General features: G+C 44.2%; 1 protein-coding gene across 5 annotated transcripts in view; it reads left to right on the forward strand.

The window, feature by feature from the left end:
* KIF13A (kinesin family member 13A) overlaps positions 1–17,544 on the forward strand; it is a 217,305-nt gene that overhangs the window by 101,556 nt on the left and 98,205 nt on the right. For all 5 annotated transcript variants that reach the window (XM_048839950.2, XM_048839952.2, XM_048839953.2 and 2 more), the window contains exons 3-4: positions 4,885–4,897; positions 13,798–13,858. In XM_048839950.2, coding sequence (XP_048695907.1) covers positions 4,885–4,897; positions 13,798–13,858 — 74 coding nt within the window. The remainder of the gene's footprint in view (positions 1–4,884; positions 4,898–13,797; positions 13,859–17,544) is intronic.

Consider the following 17,544-nt stretch of genomic DNA (forward strand, 5'->3'; position numbering starts at 1 on the left):
TTAGCCTGGCCTCTGATTGATACATGGCTAGATTTACCTCGCTGCACCTTCTCTGTGAGTGACTGCAGTGTGACCTAGAAGAATGAGTCCCCTAGACAGGGGAGGGGGGGAAGCAAATGAGTACAAAACAAATCTGGTCTATTTCTTGTTTTGATCCACTCCATCTATCTTTTACACCTTTGGCTGGAAGCAGACGGTGCAGAAGGACTGCATGCCATCCACATCTCATGGCTGCTCGGCAGAAGATGGTACAGTACGACTGCTAGCAGTCCGTATCGCCTGCCCGCTCACCATAAGACGGTTCAATAGGACTGACTGCAGGACTAAAGAGAGTGACCTGGTCAAGTCACTCCAAATTTAGTCCCTGTGCCCATGTCTGCCCAGACGCTCCCAGCCGACGTGGCCAGGAGCACCTCGGACATGACGATGACGGCTACCAGTCGTACTGTACCGTCTGCTTCCACAAGGCAAGCAGTTGCTGCTACTGTGTAGCAATGCCGTACCGCGTCTGTCAGCACCCAGGAGACATAGGGTGACGGTTACCTGAGCGGGCTCCATGCTTGCCGTGGTATGGCGTCTGCACAGGTAACTCAGGAAAAAAGGCGCGAAACGATTGTCTGCCCTTGCTTTCACGGAGGGAGGGAGGGAAGGAACGGGGGCCTGACGATACGTACCCAGAACCACCCGCGACAATGTTTTAGCCCCATCAGGCATTGGGATCTCAACCCAGAATTCCAATGGGCAGCGGAGACTGCGGGAACTGTGGGATAGCTACCCACAGTGCAACGCTCCGGAAGTCGACTCTAGCCTCGGTACTGTGGAAGCGCTCCGCCGAGTTAACGCACTTAATGCACTTAGAGCATTTTCTGTGGGGACACACACACTCGAATATATAAAACCGATTTCTAAAAAACCGACTTCTATAAATTCGACCTTATTCCGTAGTGTAGACATACCCTCAGTAACCAGGTGGTTCGGAATTTTTTTTGTTGGCGCCCCCATCAGTGGTGGTTGGATAGATGAATCCCCTCATCAATGCCCTAGCCCCTTTGCTACAGTCTTTCCCTCTTTCTGTCCATGTTCTCTGCTATCCTTTCCTATTTCTTCCCTGATTGTCACACAGTCACCTATACGTATTTTCTTGTCTTTCTTTTCTGTTTTTTCTAAAAACAAAATAGGAGCCCCTGTGGCTTTGTTTTGGGCTCTGATTTGGCAAAGCACTTAAAGCATATGCCTAAGGCCATCCTGAATCATAAAAGCGCTTATGCACGTAAATCCCATTGATATCAATCGGACTCAATCATCTTCTTAAAGTTAAGCACTCACTTAAGCACTTTGCTTTGAACTGTGGCATTAATTTTTGCTTGCTTTCTTTATACTCGATGATAACATTAGTTGGAGCAGCTTGTGAAAGGGCAGAGTTTTCAATCAGCTGCTCCCCTACTTTTCCCAAATGCAAGGGGAGCTGTGGATTTCTTTCTTTCTCTCTCTCTTTATTCCCCCCCCCCCGAGTCGCAAAACTTTTCCCATCTCCACTGTTTCTATTTCTATTGTCTACCCTTATGAACCTAGATCAGTCTAGTTCCTCAGGTTGGGAGACCCTGTAGTTAGTTGTACAAGAAGTTGTAGACACAACTGCCGTCATTACAGGGTGAACTGCACTTTAGATCCCTTTATGGTGTCAAGTATCAGATGGGTAGCCGTGTTAGTCTGTATACACAAAAACAATGAGGAGTCCAGTGGCACCCTAAAGACTAACAAATTTATTTGGGCATAAGTTTTCGTGGGTAAAAAAACCACTTCTTCAGATGCATGGAGTGAAAATTACAGATGCAGGTATGGGCACTGCTATGGGTAACCGCATGACTGACTTAGAACAATGGCTTACTTAGAACAATGCTTCCTCAGCTCTCGTCCCCTAGTTGCCCTCCTCTGCTTCCACTACATTGATGACATCTTCATCATATGGACACATGGGAAGGAGGCCCTTGAATTCCACCTGGGTTTCAACAATTTCCACCCCACCATCAGCCTCAGCCTGGACCAGTCCACACAAGAGATTCACTTCCTGGACACTACAGTACAAATAAGTGATGGTCACATAAACACCACCCTATACCAGAAACCTACTGATGGCTACACTTACCTACATGCCTCCAGCTTCCATCCAGGGCACATCACACAATCCGTTGTCTACAGCCAAACCCTAAGATACAACCGAATTTGCTCCAATCCCTCAGACAGAGACAAACACCTACAAGATCTTTATCAAGCATTCTTAAAACTACAATACCCACCTGGGGAAGTGAGGAAACAGATTGACAGAGCGAGACTGGTACCCAGCAGTCACCTACTACAGGACAAGCCCAACAAGGAAAATAACGGAACACCACTGGCCATCACGTACAGCCCCCAGCTAAAACCTCTCCAGCACATCATCAACGATCTACAACCTATCCTGGAAAATGATCCCTCACTCTCACAGACCTTGGGAGGCAGGCCAGTCCTCGCTTACAGACAGACCCCCAACCTGAAGCAAATTCTCATCAGCAACTGCACACCACACCACAGAAACACTAACCCAGGAACCAATCCCTGTAACAAACCCCATTGCCTACTCTGTCCCCATATCTACTCTAGCGACACCATCAGAGGACCCAACCACATCAGCCACACCATCAGGGACTCATTCACCGGCACATCTACCAATGTGATATATACCATCATGTGCCAGCAATGCCCCTCTGCCATGTGCATTGACCAAACCAGACAGTCTCTACGTAAAAGAATAAATGGACACAAATCAGACATCAGGAATGGTAACATGCAAAAGCCAGTAGGAGAACACTTCAATCTCCCTGGACATTCTATAACAGATTTAAAAGTAGCCACACTTCAACAACAACAAAAAAAAACTTCAAAAACAAACGTTAAGGAGAAACTACAGAACTAAAATTCCTTTGCAAATTTAACACCATTAATTTGGGCTTGAATAGAGACTGGGAGTGGCTGGCTCACTACGAAAGCAGCTTTCTCTTTCTTGGTATTAACCTCTCCTCTTCAATTATTGGGAGTGGACCACATCTACCCTGATTAAATTGGCCCTGTCAACACTGGTTCTCCACTTGTATGGTAACTCTCTTCTCTTCATGTGTAGTATAATAATGCCCGCATCTGTAATTTTCGCTCCATGCATCTGAAGAAGTGCGTTTTTACCCACGAAAGCTTATGACCCCAAATAAATTTGCTAGTCTTTAAGGTGCCACGGACTCCTTGTTGTTTTTGTAGATCCCTTTAGTCCATTGCAGGTGTGCCCCTTTGAGGATTAGGCCTCACTACCTTCACCCATCTCTGGGTGGAACTATGCTGTTTAACTGCTCCAGGACTGGATCTGTGGGTGGCAGTCCACTTCTTTCCCAACAGTGTTAACACTATAGGCTGAACAGAGTTTATAAACTGACGTGTATCTGATATTATCTGTGTGATATGATTCTGGCTGAATGCATAGAATTAAATCAAAAGAAGCTGCAAGGGGGAAACCAACAGGAAACAAAATAATGGCAAAAACCTGAGACCTGTGACAGCCGCTGATTAAAGTGACTCAAAAATCATTTCTTCAAAACAAAAGATTATTTATTCATTCACCCAAAGGTACAAAGCATACAGAACAAAAGAGTAAAAATAGTAAAGGTCTATACACATATTTCCCTTTGCCTAAGCCTTATTCATTCTTTGCGAGCCTTGGTGCATTTCTTCCATCTCTGGCTAGGGAGAAGCAGAGTGCTTTGCTAGAATTTGTGTGTGTATTTTGTCCCATTTCCTCCTCCCCCCAGCTTGTATGTCTTTCAGCTCTTACTGACACTCTCTGAGTAGCCCCCAGGAACTCACTCAACCCCACCCTTTTCTAGGACTGGGTTCCTAGAATGGCTTTGTATCTTCTTTTGACCCTAGGCATAGCCTTGGGAAGAGTAAACCTTTGTAGCCTTGATAGAGGGTTTGTCTACACTGGCACTTTACAGGGCTGCAACTTTCTCGCTCAGTGGTGTGAAAAAACACCCCTATGAGCGCAGCAAGTTTCAGTGCTGTAAAGCACCAGTGTAGACAGTGCACCAATGCTGGGAGCTACGCCCCTCGTGGAGGTGGGTTTTTTTTAGAGCGCTGGGAGGTCTCCCAGCGCTCTGCCATGAGTACATAAGTCACGGCGCTGCCATGGCAGCGCTTTAACATTGCCAGTGTAGACTAGCCCAGAGTTAAGCAGGTAGCTTCTTCTCAGTTGATAGCTCAGTCCTTGTTATTTTAACTCCTTTGAAACTATTTACTGTACATGTCATGTCTGTGCCATCATTTTGTTTCCCCCTTACAAGTTCCTTTGATCTAACTCTATGCATTCTATCAGGATAATATCACACAACTAAACTGAGATGCAACTGATATTTATAAAAAATAGATATTTCCCAGTTCTAAGCAAACCTCAAGATGAAAATGTTCAGTCTTTTTTGTTCTTCCTCATTTAATAACCAAACTTGCTCTGCCAAAGTAGTAAATGTGTAGATTTGCTTAAATTCTAATCCTGCAACGTATGTAACATGTTGGACTTCTGGGCTGATGCTAAACCCCGTTGAAGTCAATTGGGCTATGCCCTGCCACAGCAAGTGGTCATCTTACATTTCAGATTAAATATATATAATATTACCTAATTAGTATTAGATACCAATACCTTGTACACTTGATTTTACTTTATGTACGAAGCATTTAATATGAAAAGTTCAAAAGTATGCTAGACGTTCACCTTGTTTGTATTTGTTCCTTTTTATTGCCTTCCTGTGATCTGCCTGATGTGTTGGCAATCCTCTTTGCGGCCATTGCTGATTCTCCAACATCTAGAAAACCACCAAAGGTAAGTGTGTGATGTCTCATTTTGTAAATATATTGACTTCAAAAATGCTGAATATTGAAGAAATGCCCAGTATCTCCTATTAGGATGTTATGTGAATGTTGCCGTTAAAGGAAAATCTATTAAAGAAACACTTGTTTCATGTATTATGTTCAAATTACAGGTTTCTTAGATCAAACTTAAATTGCATGTTAATTAGATTAAAATATACAGAAAGATAAAGCAACACTGCTTCTTAAAATTGTGCAGCCAGGAGATGCTGTTATTTTAGTACGTTTTTTGAAAATTCTTTTGTAGGTGGAAATAAGTGCTCCATGCAGAATAATACATCATTACACATAATGTTGCTTTTTAAAAAAAAATCCTATATTTTAAAAGTACTAAAATGCAGGAAATGGATTTGATAAGAAGCAAATTGTCCTTTTTTGTAATGGGCATTCTTCAGGTTTGATTATCTGACAAAGCAGCCTGTGAGCGCCTGACACAGTAAATACCCTAGAGAGGATTTTCTGAACTATCTTTTTTAAAAAAAGTGGGGGGGACAGGGACAGGTGACAACACTGCTTTAATGATAAATAGTCACCACCTTGTTCTTTAGTGTTATTTTTGTTTATTTTTCTTCTCTTAATGTTGAAGGTAGAATCAGCTATAAAGTGTAGGTACCAGTGATAAGTTAGAACACTACTTTCTAAAATATAGCTTGTGTAAGCATGTGTGAGACGGATCAAGCCACCTGCCATTTCATTTTCAGGCTTCTAACGTTTTTGTTATCCTTCTTCTGTTTGGCAAACATTGGACTACTTTTATTTCTGTACTCCAGACGGAGGTGGAATTACCATGTCTGGGTTCTTCTTTTGTGTTACTTCCTTGATTTTTGTACCATAATTCTTTATGGTGGTGGGAGTGTGAAGGAATCTGGAATTGGGCTTTAGTTGCTTCTGCAAAGGGAGTACAACAGCACAAAACACTTGTCTAGGTCATCAAAGAATAGTGATTGATGTATATTTTAATAAAAATAGCCATCTAACTACAAGATTAGGTGTTTTGACAAACCTTACCAACTCTTCTGAAAATTAAAAATGTCTGCAGTTAAATAGTAATGCTGTGTGTCATTCTGAAGATTTCATCAAGCAAAGGAGGATGGGACAGAGTACTGTAATGCAGTAAAGCATTCAGTTGTTAAGGTATTTGAAATATAAAGCAAAATTTTAATCTAAAATTTCAAATTTTAATTAGGTCTTGGGCAGGTGAAGGTAAATGGGATGCTAAGTTGGTTTTAAAGAGGAAATGCTGTGTGTTCTACATAGAAAAGAAAGGAAAATATTAGACCTTGTATTTGTGTTTGGGAAAAAAATTAACTTTTTCATGTTGCCCATACTAGCTACAAAGTCTTATTATATGCCTCTGTTATATTAGTGTGAATTGATAGAGAAGCTTTCTGTACTCTTATGTAACATTGTGACATATCTAATGCAAAATAGGACTATTGATCATCATAAAAATTACAATTATTTAACATTTAATTTTATAATTTTACAAAAATACAGTCACATCTCCTTGTGTGGTCTTTCCTTATCATTTGGAGATAAAACACAGTAATCTGCCTCACATTATAATGTAAAAACTTGTGCATATGTCAAACTTGAACTGTGGTCGTGTTACTGAGATTTTAATTAATCTTCACACTATAATGCAAAACTTTTAACATGTGTATAAGGTTCCCCTATTTGTTGGAGGCAGAAGGAAATTTTTGTTCTGCTACAAGTGATTGTGTATTGTACACTCCTCTGTAGGTGTACGTGCACCCAGTGCACTCAAATCACAGACTTTTGGCACTGTACCAGCAGGTGACACGTGCTTCCACAATCCTCATGCGCTGAGCCCAGTTTATAAAGGGGTGTGATCAGTTCCTCTCAGTTCCTTCTTACTGTCTGTGATGAGTGTTAGAGCTCCCCATCAGTCTTTGAGCTCCAGTTTAGCCAGCCTTTAGGAAAATTCTCCTTCTGTATATAGTTCTAGCTTAGCCTAGTTTTAGCTTTAGAGTAGTTTGTAATTTGGAGAACTTAGGTTGGGCTACCATGCAGAAATCTCCAGGTTTCAAATGTGCCACCTGCAGTGCTGTAATCCCTGTTAGTGACAAGCATAAAAATTATCTAATCTGTTTAGGTGAGGGACATGTGAGCGATTAATGTCCTATTTATACCTCCTTCCCAACAAGAATGAAAAAGCAAAGGGAATTTCTCCTCAAGAAGGAGATAAATCCCTCTTCAGAGCCTGACCCAAGGACAATGCGGTAGCATAATGTCCTCAGCATGTTCAATAAAAGGACGTTTTTGCACAAATCCGAACATTAAGTGCTTCCTTAGGTCATCAGCCTTATTCCAACCCTGCAAGGTCATAGAGCGTGACCTTGGAACCTTCTTCTTACAGAACTGCCCAGAGTGAACCCCTGCAGGAAGTGTCATTATACTTCTTATCCATTAAAGTAGACCTCCTGAGGGCTACTATCTCCAGTCAGATGAGTGTTTTATTTGAAATGTATGGCGTTCTCTGAGACAAGATTTGTAATTTTAATGCAGACAGGTAGTCCTCACAACTGTCATAGCGTTCATTCCTTAAATAAATTCAAGAAATATTCCTTCTTTAGTTAAGCATCAAAGACTAGTCCTTAGGAGCATTAATAACTGCAAGGTGGAGTTATCATGTGTCCTGTATTAAGATCTGCTAGATGGCTTTTAGTTCACCAAATTCTGCATATTGGCCAATGCCATTTCATTTCTTTTGTCAGATTCTTTTGTATTAGTGCCTCGGGAAACTGGAGGAAATATTTGTATATAAAATGTTTGTTTTGGAAGCCCATATTTAAAAGATGATGCTGCTTCCCACTTGGGAGGCATACTTTTATGAAAATCTCATTGTAGTGGATCTGAGAATGTTAGCATGAATAGGAAAATTTATCCATGTTTATCTTTCTTTGAATGATATGGTGTCACGGATCCACAGGATCAGTGCTATGCCCTCACTTTTGGAACAGTCTCTAGGAGTAACCCCTTCAGGTGCCTTCCTCCCCAGCCCCAAGGGCAACAGTGCCAGAACCTCGGTAGAAAGGGGGGCACGAGGTCCCACCCTTCTCTGTGGCCCCGCCCTCTGCTCCTCCTCTTCCCACTCAGTCCCTTTTCTCGGCCAGGCCAGAAGCCAGAGCTGGGCAGTGGTAAGAGCCACCCGGGCCACTGTGGGGAGTCCCGAACTGTCCACCTGCCCTGATCTCCACCCACTGCAATTTAGCACTATTGAAAGATGCATATTATGTTGGAGCATGGGGTAGGTGGAATCTTAACTGTGTATGTAAAGTGTAGTCTGTTTGAACACTTTTAATTGCCTTAGTAGCGTGGAAGTCCAGTCAATTGTAAAGTGACTAATTCTTAAAAACGGCATCCAATCCAGTGAAAACTGGCAAGGGACCTACCAAACTACAGAAGCCATAAGAAGTGGGAAATATTTTACATGATAATATGATATTAAAACCACTGATGTGGACAGTTCCTTTCTTTGGAAGAACAAAATATACAGTTTTCAAATGAATCATTTATAACATACAGGCCAACTCGTAGGTAAAAAATCTCTCAAAGAAAATGTAGTCCTGAACAATCGTCTTAATTGTGTTTCTTAATGTACCATATAGTGAGGTGGAGATTGCACTCCTATTATAAACTATCAAACACCTACTTGCCAGAAGACAGTATGAAAGATAAGTGGGGACCCAGTCATTGAGCTCCAGGGGCAATTCTCTGCTGATAATACAAACCCCACCTCTCCCTGTTTGGAATATGGCAGATGCTACTAGGGTATTGTCCCATACTACCAGGAGGTGGACTTCATCTTGCATGACAGTCTCTGCCTAGTAGGATTTCTGTTTTTCGTTTGGCTGATGGAAGGAGAGAAGGGATTTTTTTCTTCCTCCCTTGTTCCCAACACATGAACGTTGGGCAGTGAACTCCAGTCTCCTACTTGCCTCTCTAAAGAGGGAGAGGTTGTCTTTGTCGCTGAACCCTCTCTTCCAGCCTCTTTTTCTAGGTCATCCTCCCCATGAATAATGTCAGTCCTTCTGTTGCTGCTGATTGTTTTCCCATGCAATAACAGAGTGAGACTAATGTAATTATCAGTTTTTGTGCTGCTGAAAGGGTTCTGAATACCAGCAGTGAAACAGGCCAAATTTAAGGTTCATTTAGATGCTTAGCAAAGCAGAGCCACTAGAGCCTCAGGTATACATACACTATATGCAGAAACACAAAATTCTGCACGTCTTTTGTGTATTGAAAGATCTTAATGTAATGTATTCACATGGTGAGCTGAGTTAAGGGTACCAGAACTGAGTTTCCTGCCTGATCTTCATGTATATGGCTGTTGCTTGGTAACTATATGTAGTGGTGAACTGGAGCCAGTTCGCACCGGTTCACTGGAACCGGTTGTTAAATTTAGAAGCCCTTTTAGAACTGGTTGTCCTGCGAGGGACAATCTGTTCTAAAAGGGATTCTAAATTTAACAACCGGCCAAAAGTGGCGCCTTAGGCGCCAATCCCATTGGTGCCCCGGGGCTGGAACACCCACAGGAAAGAGCACAGCACCCACCGACAGTTCCCCGCCCCAGCTCACCTCGCCTCTGCCTTCTCCCCTGAACGCGCTGCCCCGCTCTGCTTCTCCAACCCCTCCCCCTCCCCCCCACTTCCCGCAAATCAGTTGTTCGAGCGGGAAGCCTGGGAGGGCTGAGAAGCAAGCGGTGGCTTTGCACTCAGGCCCGCAGAGGCAGAGGTGAGCTGGGGCAGGAGGGTGCGAGGAGGGCCGTCCACGCCACAGCAGGTAACCCGAGGGAGGGTGCACAGGGGAACCGCTCCCCACCCCAGCTCACCTCTGCCTCCCTGGGCTTGAGCGCGAAGCCGCCGCCTGCTTCTCAGCCATCTCTGGCTTCCCACGTGAACAGCTCATTCGTGGGAAACCGCGGCGGGGGGCAGAGAAGCAGAGCATGGTGGTGCGTTCAGGGGAGGAGGCGGAGGTGAGGTGAGCTGGGGCCAGACGGGGAGCTGCTGGTGCGTGCTCTGCACCCACCAAATTTTCCCGTGGGTGCTCCAGCCCCGGAGCACCTACAGAGTCGGTTGCTCCCCCTGTTCCCCCCCTAGTTTTGCTACCCCGCCCCTAGGAGCCAGAGGGACTGGCCGGATGCTTCCCGGGAGCCGCCCCAGGTAAGCCCCACCGGGACTCCCCACCTCGCCCTCTGGCTCTTAGGGGTGGGGTGGGGTGGGCACCCACTACGGTGGCCCATGAGACCCTCCTGCCTGGTTCCAGGGGCAGTCAGGGGACAGGGAAGTGGGGCGGGGGGGGGCGTCAAGGAACATGGGGGGTTGGATGGGGCAGGAGTGGCGGGGGCGGGCCACGACCCCCTCTTGGGGTGAGGAGGGACTGGTTGTTAAGATTTTGGCAGCTCATCACTGACTATATGAATATAATTATTGAACTCGGAGCTTGCATCATCATTGAATAAACTCCTATGATGCGATGTTGGATGAATGTATTAGCTCAGATGACCTAATCAGGTTTGGCCCCATTGTACTGAGTGTTGTACAATCAAAGATTAATAGACTAGAATTTGTCTTTGTATTTCAAAGTTGCATATAACTAAAAACGAGGGATGTGTACCCAGATGCCTTATATACCTTTAACAATTTGTATTTCTAAACATCTGAATTTTAGTAGACTTCATATAGAATAATTGTCTGTTTCCAGTCTTTGCCTATTGTAGGGCAAAGGAGGGTTCTTTGCCTATCGTAGGAGGGGGTTCTGACTTGAATGTTATAAAGAGTGTGTTATTTTTATATTACACATACAAAAATAACTTTAAAAGAATATTAAGGTGTAAAGACAATTATGCAAAAGTTAGGGAATGCTAGAATCAAGGTTGTCCGTGAAACGTTGCATATGCACAAAGGGGTCGGATTGTTATAATAGTGTTTACATGGCTTTATACTACTTTCTTCATTAGATCCCTGCCTCATTCAGTGTGCCGGAGGGATGATGTTACTCAGTGAGCATCTATTCAATATTTTGCTTTACTCTCATTGTTCAATATGTGGTCCTAGTCCTCATTTACTGCACACTGTTCAAACCCTTCTCTGAAGACAGAATTATTAATTTCCTCATAAGTTTTATCACGCTGATCATTAGTGTTCAAGGACTTCACCAGTATCCCTATGAGAGAAGGGTGATATTGTCCCTACTTTATGGATGGGGAGCTGAGGCACAGAGAGAGGTCAAAGTCAAAAATGTACACTAATTCTCAGTGTCCTTTTTGAGACCCCTAGTTTCCTTGTCTAGCGATGTTACCTCCACTCAGCAGGCTCCTTCTCCAATCTGTGTTTCCACCATCCCCGTGTCCACTCATTGTCTCCCAGCTCCCGGTCCCAGTTTCCTTGCCTGGCTAGTCTTAGGCCTGGTCTACACTACACAGTTAGGTCAACCTAAGACAGCTTACCGCAACCTAATTATGTCAGTGTACACACTACAGCCTTGTCTCGCCGATGTAAGTGCCGTACTGCACCATCATAACTCCACTTGCACGAGAGGTGCAGGGCTTATGTCGGTGTAGTTAGGGAGACACAGTATCTGTGTAGACAATGCATGACTTACATCACCTGTTAGCTGTCTTGACAATTTCAGGGCTCTGTAGCCTTGAAATTGACAAGAAAGCTGGGCCCCAGCTCCCTGCTCCCAACCAGGCTGCACCCACCTTGCTCTCCACTCAGGGAGGTGAGAAGCCCAGGCTGCTGCCCCCCGACTCCTGGTTGGGAGCTGTGAGCTTTGGCTCTCAGCCCTCTCTCTCTCTCTCTCTCTCTCTCTCTCCTTCTCTCCCGCCCCCCCCTCTCACCCCCCCCCCCGGTGAGGACACGCACCATTGACAGAAGGAGAGTAGTGTGGACATAATTACTGCAATGGCTGTAAGGTGACCTAACATAGGTCAACTTAAGTCTATAGTGTAGGTATGCAATTAGTCATCATGTATCCATCTGTTTGTGCCCCACACCAGCCTCTCCATTCCCCGTCTTCTTGCCTGGCCACCTACAACACCCAGTCAGTTCCCCTGTTACCAGAGCCTCCAGTTCCAGTTTCATCAGGCTTCTTGTCCCTATCTGCTTCCTTTCCTCTCTCCCCAGCCTCCAAGTCAGGTGTTGTCATCCATGCTGCTTAGGTGCCAGGGACAGGTAGATCATTGAGAGCACAGGAGAGACAGGCTTCCTCTTCTCAGTTCTGGTGCCTTACCCTGCCCAAAGTGGTCAGTTTTGGGGAAAGTCCAGCTTTGTAGACCTGGACTGGAGCATGCCCACTTGTTTTTTGGGGATGGCATGTGTGCAATGTGGTCAGCACTAGGAGCTGTGAGGGGTTAAAGCAGGGGTGGGCAAAATACAGCCCACGGGCTGAATCTAGCCCATCTAACATTTCTGTCCAGTCCACCAGGCTCTTTGGCTGCCTCCTTGCAATCTCCAGGCAGCTAAAAGTCTTGCGGGGCACTCAGGCAGGCTGCCTGCCTGCTGTGGCTCCACACCATTCCCAGAAGCAGATGGCTGCTGCTGGCATGTCCCTGTGCGCCCCTGGCAGGGGAGGGCTGGAAGGTGGCTCTGCGCGCTGCTCCCGCCTCCAGTACCATTCTCACAGCTCCCATTGGCTGGTTTCGGCCAATGGGAGCTGTGAGGCTGGTGCTTGTGGGCACAGGCAGTGCATGGAGACTCACTGCCCTTCTGCCCCCAAGGGGCATGCAGAGACATGCCACGGTGCCAGCAACCGGCAGCTTCCAGGAGCGGCGTGGGGCCACAGCATTCAGGCAGCGTGCCTGAATGCACCGCTGGCTGGGAGCCGCCTGTGGTAAGCACCTCCTGGCCAGAGCCTGCACCTCGCACCCCTTCCGTCCCCCAGCCCTCTGCCCCAGGTCAGAACCCCCTCCTGCACCCAGATTCCCTCCCAGACCATGTACCCCTCTTTCACTCCAATCCCCAGCCCAGAACCCCTTCCTGCACCAAACTCCCTCCCAGAGCCCACACCCCTTCTATTAATATAGAAATGTGCAGCCAGTGACGACTTACCAAAATTCTTGGAGTGGCCTCCCTGCGAAAATTATTGCCCACTCCCGGGTTAGAGCATGCTCACTGTGTACCAAATCTTCTTAGATATTAGTAGTTACAAATCTCCAAAATCTCTTCTTAGCATGTGCAAATGCAGATTTTTGAAAGGCTTGTAACTTGGCCAAAGTTGGGCAGATTTCCCCAGTAATAGCAACAGTCTCAGGCCCTGACAAATTTCAAGACTTGGCTGCAAAGTATGCTGATGCTATAGCTTCTCAAAGAAACGGTTCTAAGAATTTTTTAACATGGCTAAACTTATTTCTCCCTACCCTCTTTCTCAGAAAAGGCTGAACTGCTTTGGCTGAAACGTTCCAAAAAAAATTAGCTTTAGGTGGACACCTGACATGGAATATTTCAGCTCAGATACTTAAAGATGGCAAAGTCTTATATGCAACTGAAAACAGTCTTATAATGGAAAGTGTGGGGCAACCTTAATAATGGTGCTACCGGCCCTCCCTGTAATAACTACCCCCCTTCTCCCACCCCCAATGCTATGAACTGAATTCATAGAACTCTGGGAAAACTGTTCAACATAGGAAGACAAATGTGGCTCTCTCACATTTTTGCGTTGTTTTACTTATATTAAGTATTATGGTAACTTAAATATTTTTAAAACAAAAATTTTGGGTGTTACCATACACACTGTAACCAGAGTGATCACTTAAGGTGAGCTATTGCTTCAGGGATGGATGTTTTGTGTGTTGGAAGCTCTTCATTTGTCTTTTACACTCTTATGCAGGTGTTTGCCTTTGATTACTGCTTCTGGTCCATGGATGAATCAAACACCACAAAATATGCAGGTAAGTCACTGATTTTCACCATATTTGGCAGTGAATAAATGCTTTGAAAATGGATAATTTTCTGTTTCTTTGGCTGATCCACTGACTTTTTTCTCATTAAAACAGACTTTTGGCCTTTCAGTGGACTAGGCCCACCATAGTGGATTCTCCTCAGCTCAAAAGAATACAAAATTTATGGGGCCCACTATAATGTTACGAAAGGAGGCTTTTTTTTAAACCTATAAGCTTTAATGTTTTCTTCCTTCTTTCACTCCCTTCTAGCCTCCTTTGAGGAATGATTCTTTCAATTAAGGTGAAATTTCAGTTCTCTAGCAGAAATTACTTCTGGGTCCTAATACTAGTCGTGAGACTATGTGTTTTCCATGCCCCACACCAAGATTGAGGCAGAACCCACTGACTGCTGCAAAGAGGAAAAATCTCTCTTCATCAAAACATTTAATCATCGTCACTCAAACCCTAGTAAGCAGATGACAGGTCAAATTTCCAACTTGTACCCTTCTCTAGTAGCTTGATGTTCAATGTCAGACTGTCAGGCCAGTCACTACTGCCTCTTGTCATATAACTTCTTATTTTTATTACCTTAAAACTTCTAATATCTGAAAAAGGAACCATTTTGATAGACATTATTTGTATCTTCAGAAGACAATGGCATTAGGGGATGGTCTAATGACATGAACTAGCTTTAGCTATGCTACCTCTTACAGAATGTGCCTTTTATTGTTAAAAAAAAAAAAAAAAAGGAGTACTTGTGGCACCTTAGAGACTAACAAATTTATTTGAGCATAAGCTTTCGTGAGCTACAGCTTACTTCATCGGATGCATTCAGTGGAAAATACAGTGGGGAGATTTATATACACAGAGAACATGAAACAATGGGTGTTACCATACACACTGTAACAAGAGTGTGATCACTTAAGGTGAGCTATTACCAGCAGGAGAGCATGGGCGGGGGAGCCTTTTGTAGTGATAATCAAGGTGGGCCATTTCCAACAGTTGACAAGAACGCCTGAGGAACAGTGGGGGGTGAAGGGGGGGAAAAACATGGGGAAATAGTTTTACTTTGTGTAATGACCCATCCACTCCCAGTCTCTATTCAAGCCTAAGTTAATTGTATCCAGTTTGCAAATTAATTCCAATTCAGCAGTCTCTCGTTGGAGTCTGCTTTTCAAGTTTTTTTTTTTGTTGAAGAATTACTACTTTTAGGTCTGTAATCAAGTGACCAAAGAGATTGAATTGTTCTCCGATTGGTTTTTGAATGTTATAATTCTTGACGTCTGATTTGTGTCCATTTATTCTTTTCCGTAGAGACTGTCCAGTTTGGCCAATGTATATGGCAGAGGGGCATTGCTGGCACATGGCATATATCACATTGGTAGATGTGCAGGTGAACGAGCCTCTGATAGTGTTGCTGATGTGATTAGGCCCTATGATGTGTCCCCTGAATAGATATGTGGACACAGTTGGCAATGGGCTTAGTTGCAAGGATAGGTTCCTGGGTTAGTGGTTCTGTTGTGTAGTTGCTGGTGAGTATTTGCTTCAGGTTGGGGGGCTGTCTGTAAGCAAGGACTGGCCTGTCTCCTAAGATCTGTGAGAGTGATAGGTCGTCCTTCAGGATAGGTTGTAGATCCTTAATGATGCGTTGGAGAGGTTTTCTTGTTTTCTTGTTGCAGACCATTGTTATCAGATCTGAATTCCAGCGGTGGTAATCAATTCAGTGGATTCTACTGTGTCACTTACCTGCCTAATCTGGATGATGCCTTTTTTATGTAGCAAACTTCTCCCAGTGAAGTTAGTGTGAGTCTTTTCATTGACTTCAATAGGACCAAGGAGAGAGCCTGGAACCAAATGAGCAACTAAATTTAAACCCATTTGTTGTCTCAGCAAAACCCCACCCCAAATTAATTTAATGGGAGTTAACTCAACCCTACCCCTCTGCAGCCCACTTGGATCTCTGAGTTACACCCAAATTTCCTCAAATACATCCAAAAAAAGTTCTATTGACTTTTTTTAGCTTGAGAACTGAACTTATATACAACCCTGCTCAGTCTGATCAGACTGTAGAATGGTGATACTTCTTTTGATCCCTCTCGTTAGCAAAAAAAACAACCAACCAAAGGCCTTTTCAAGATATTCTTGATGAAAAAAGATGCTTTTACCATCCCTTATCAGTTAATTTGATTTTGTACATTGCTGGAGTTATCTTGTGACTGTCTTAATTGTTTTAAACAGATGGTGTGCACTAGAACATAATAAATTTTGGGGGAGGATAAAAGATTTTCTTTTATCTGCTCTAACATAAAGTGACTGGGCTTTTGGCTGGCTAAATCAATCTTGTGTTAACTGACTCTATTCCATGTCCTACAATAATATACCTTGTTTTAATGCCAAACAGCTGAGTGCAGAAGTGATCAGAACTCTTAAAATTCCCTTCTTTTCAGTGGAATCGATATTTTTTTCCTTTTTTGATATCTTCACTATTTAGTTGCTTTTAATGGATTTATAGCTTTGCCTAGATCATCTTATTTGTTGTGGTTGCTGATTTATTATTTGTATTGTGGTAGCACCTAGGCCTCCAGTCATGGGCTAAGGTCCCCATTGTGCTAGGCACTGTACAAATGTACATCTTGTCCAACACCGAAGACTGAACTGGGGATCCTCCAGTGCTAAAAACATGATGTGATGGGTTCCCCCCTGGGGTGCCACCTGGAACTGGGGTACCACTGAGCCCCTTGACCCACCAGCCTGGGCTCCTTCTCACACTGTACTGCTGTGACAAGCTGTAGAGCCCTCCAGCCTGCACTTTCGTCAGCATTCATACAGGTAGGGACACACCCAGCTGCAGTTACATGCAGACTCTCTATCCAGCTCCTGCAATGAACCAACAACAGAAAGGCTACAGCTAAGGCAACTCCCAGCTCCCCAGGCACTCACCTCCTTTGGAGTATAAACACAAAATTAAACCGTCTTGCGCTGCACAGGGAATTGTGCAGTGTAAGCTCAGAAAGTTCACCCCCTCCCTCGATGTAGAGAAGAATATGTAACACCTTTGCCCCTGAGCTATGATTCCCATACACTTCACTCCAACTCACTGGTTAGGTAAAGCAAAAACAAGTTTATTAACTACAAAAGATAGATGTTAAGGGATTATTGGTAGTAAACAGCTCAAAGCAGGTTACCTAGCAAATCACCAAAAAATACAAACTAAGCTTAATATACTAAATAGATTGGATATGAATTAGCAGATTCTCACCCTAAGTGATGATACAAGCGGGCTGCAGATTCTTAAGGAGCAAGCTGAACATGCTTTACAGCTTGGAATCCCCAGGTATGTTATTCACAGTCTGGAAATCCCTTTAGCCTGGGTCCAGCACTTCCCCCAGTTCAGTCTTTGTTCCTCAGTGTTTCCAGGAGCCTTGTTAGAGGAATGAAGATCGCAAGGTGATGACACTCCCTCCCTTATATAGCTTTTGCATATGGTGGAAACCCTTTGTTTCCAAGCTTGGTTTCCAGACCAGTCTATGCAAAAATAATGACATCTCAAGATGATGTCCAGCATTATGATCACATGTCCTTGTAGAGTCATAGCAGCCATTACTCACAGGCTGTTTGGTGCGTTCTCAGGAAGGGTCATCACCAGGTGGGAGATAAGCTTCTCCTAAGGCCTATTTTTTCCCCCTAATGTCCTA

This window comes from Caretta caretta, chromosome 2 (assembly GCF_965140235.1).
Source record: "Caretta caretta isolate rCarCar2 chromosome 2, rCarCar1.hap1, whole genome shotgun sequence".
Taxonomy (NCBI): domain Eukaryota; kingdom Metazoa; phylum Chordata; order Testudines; family Cheloniidae; genus Caretta; species Caretta caretta.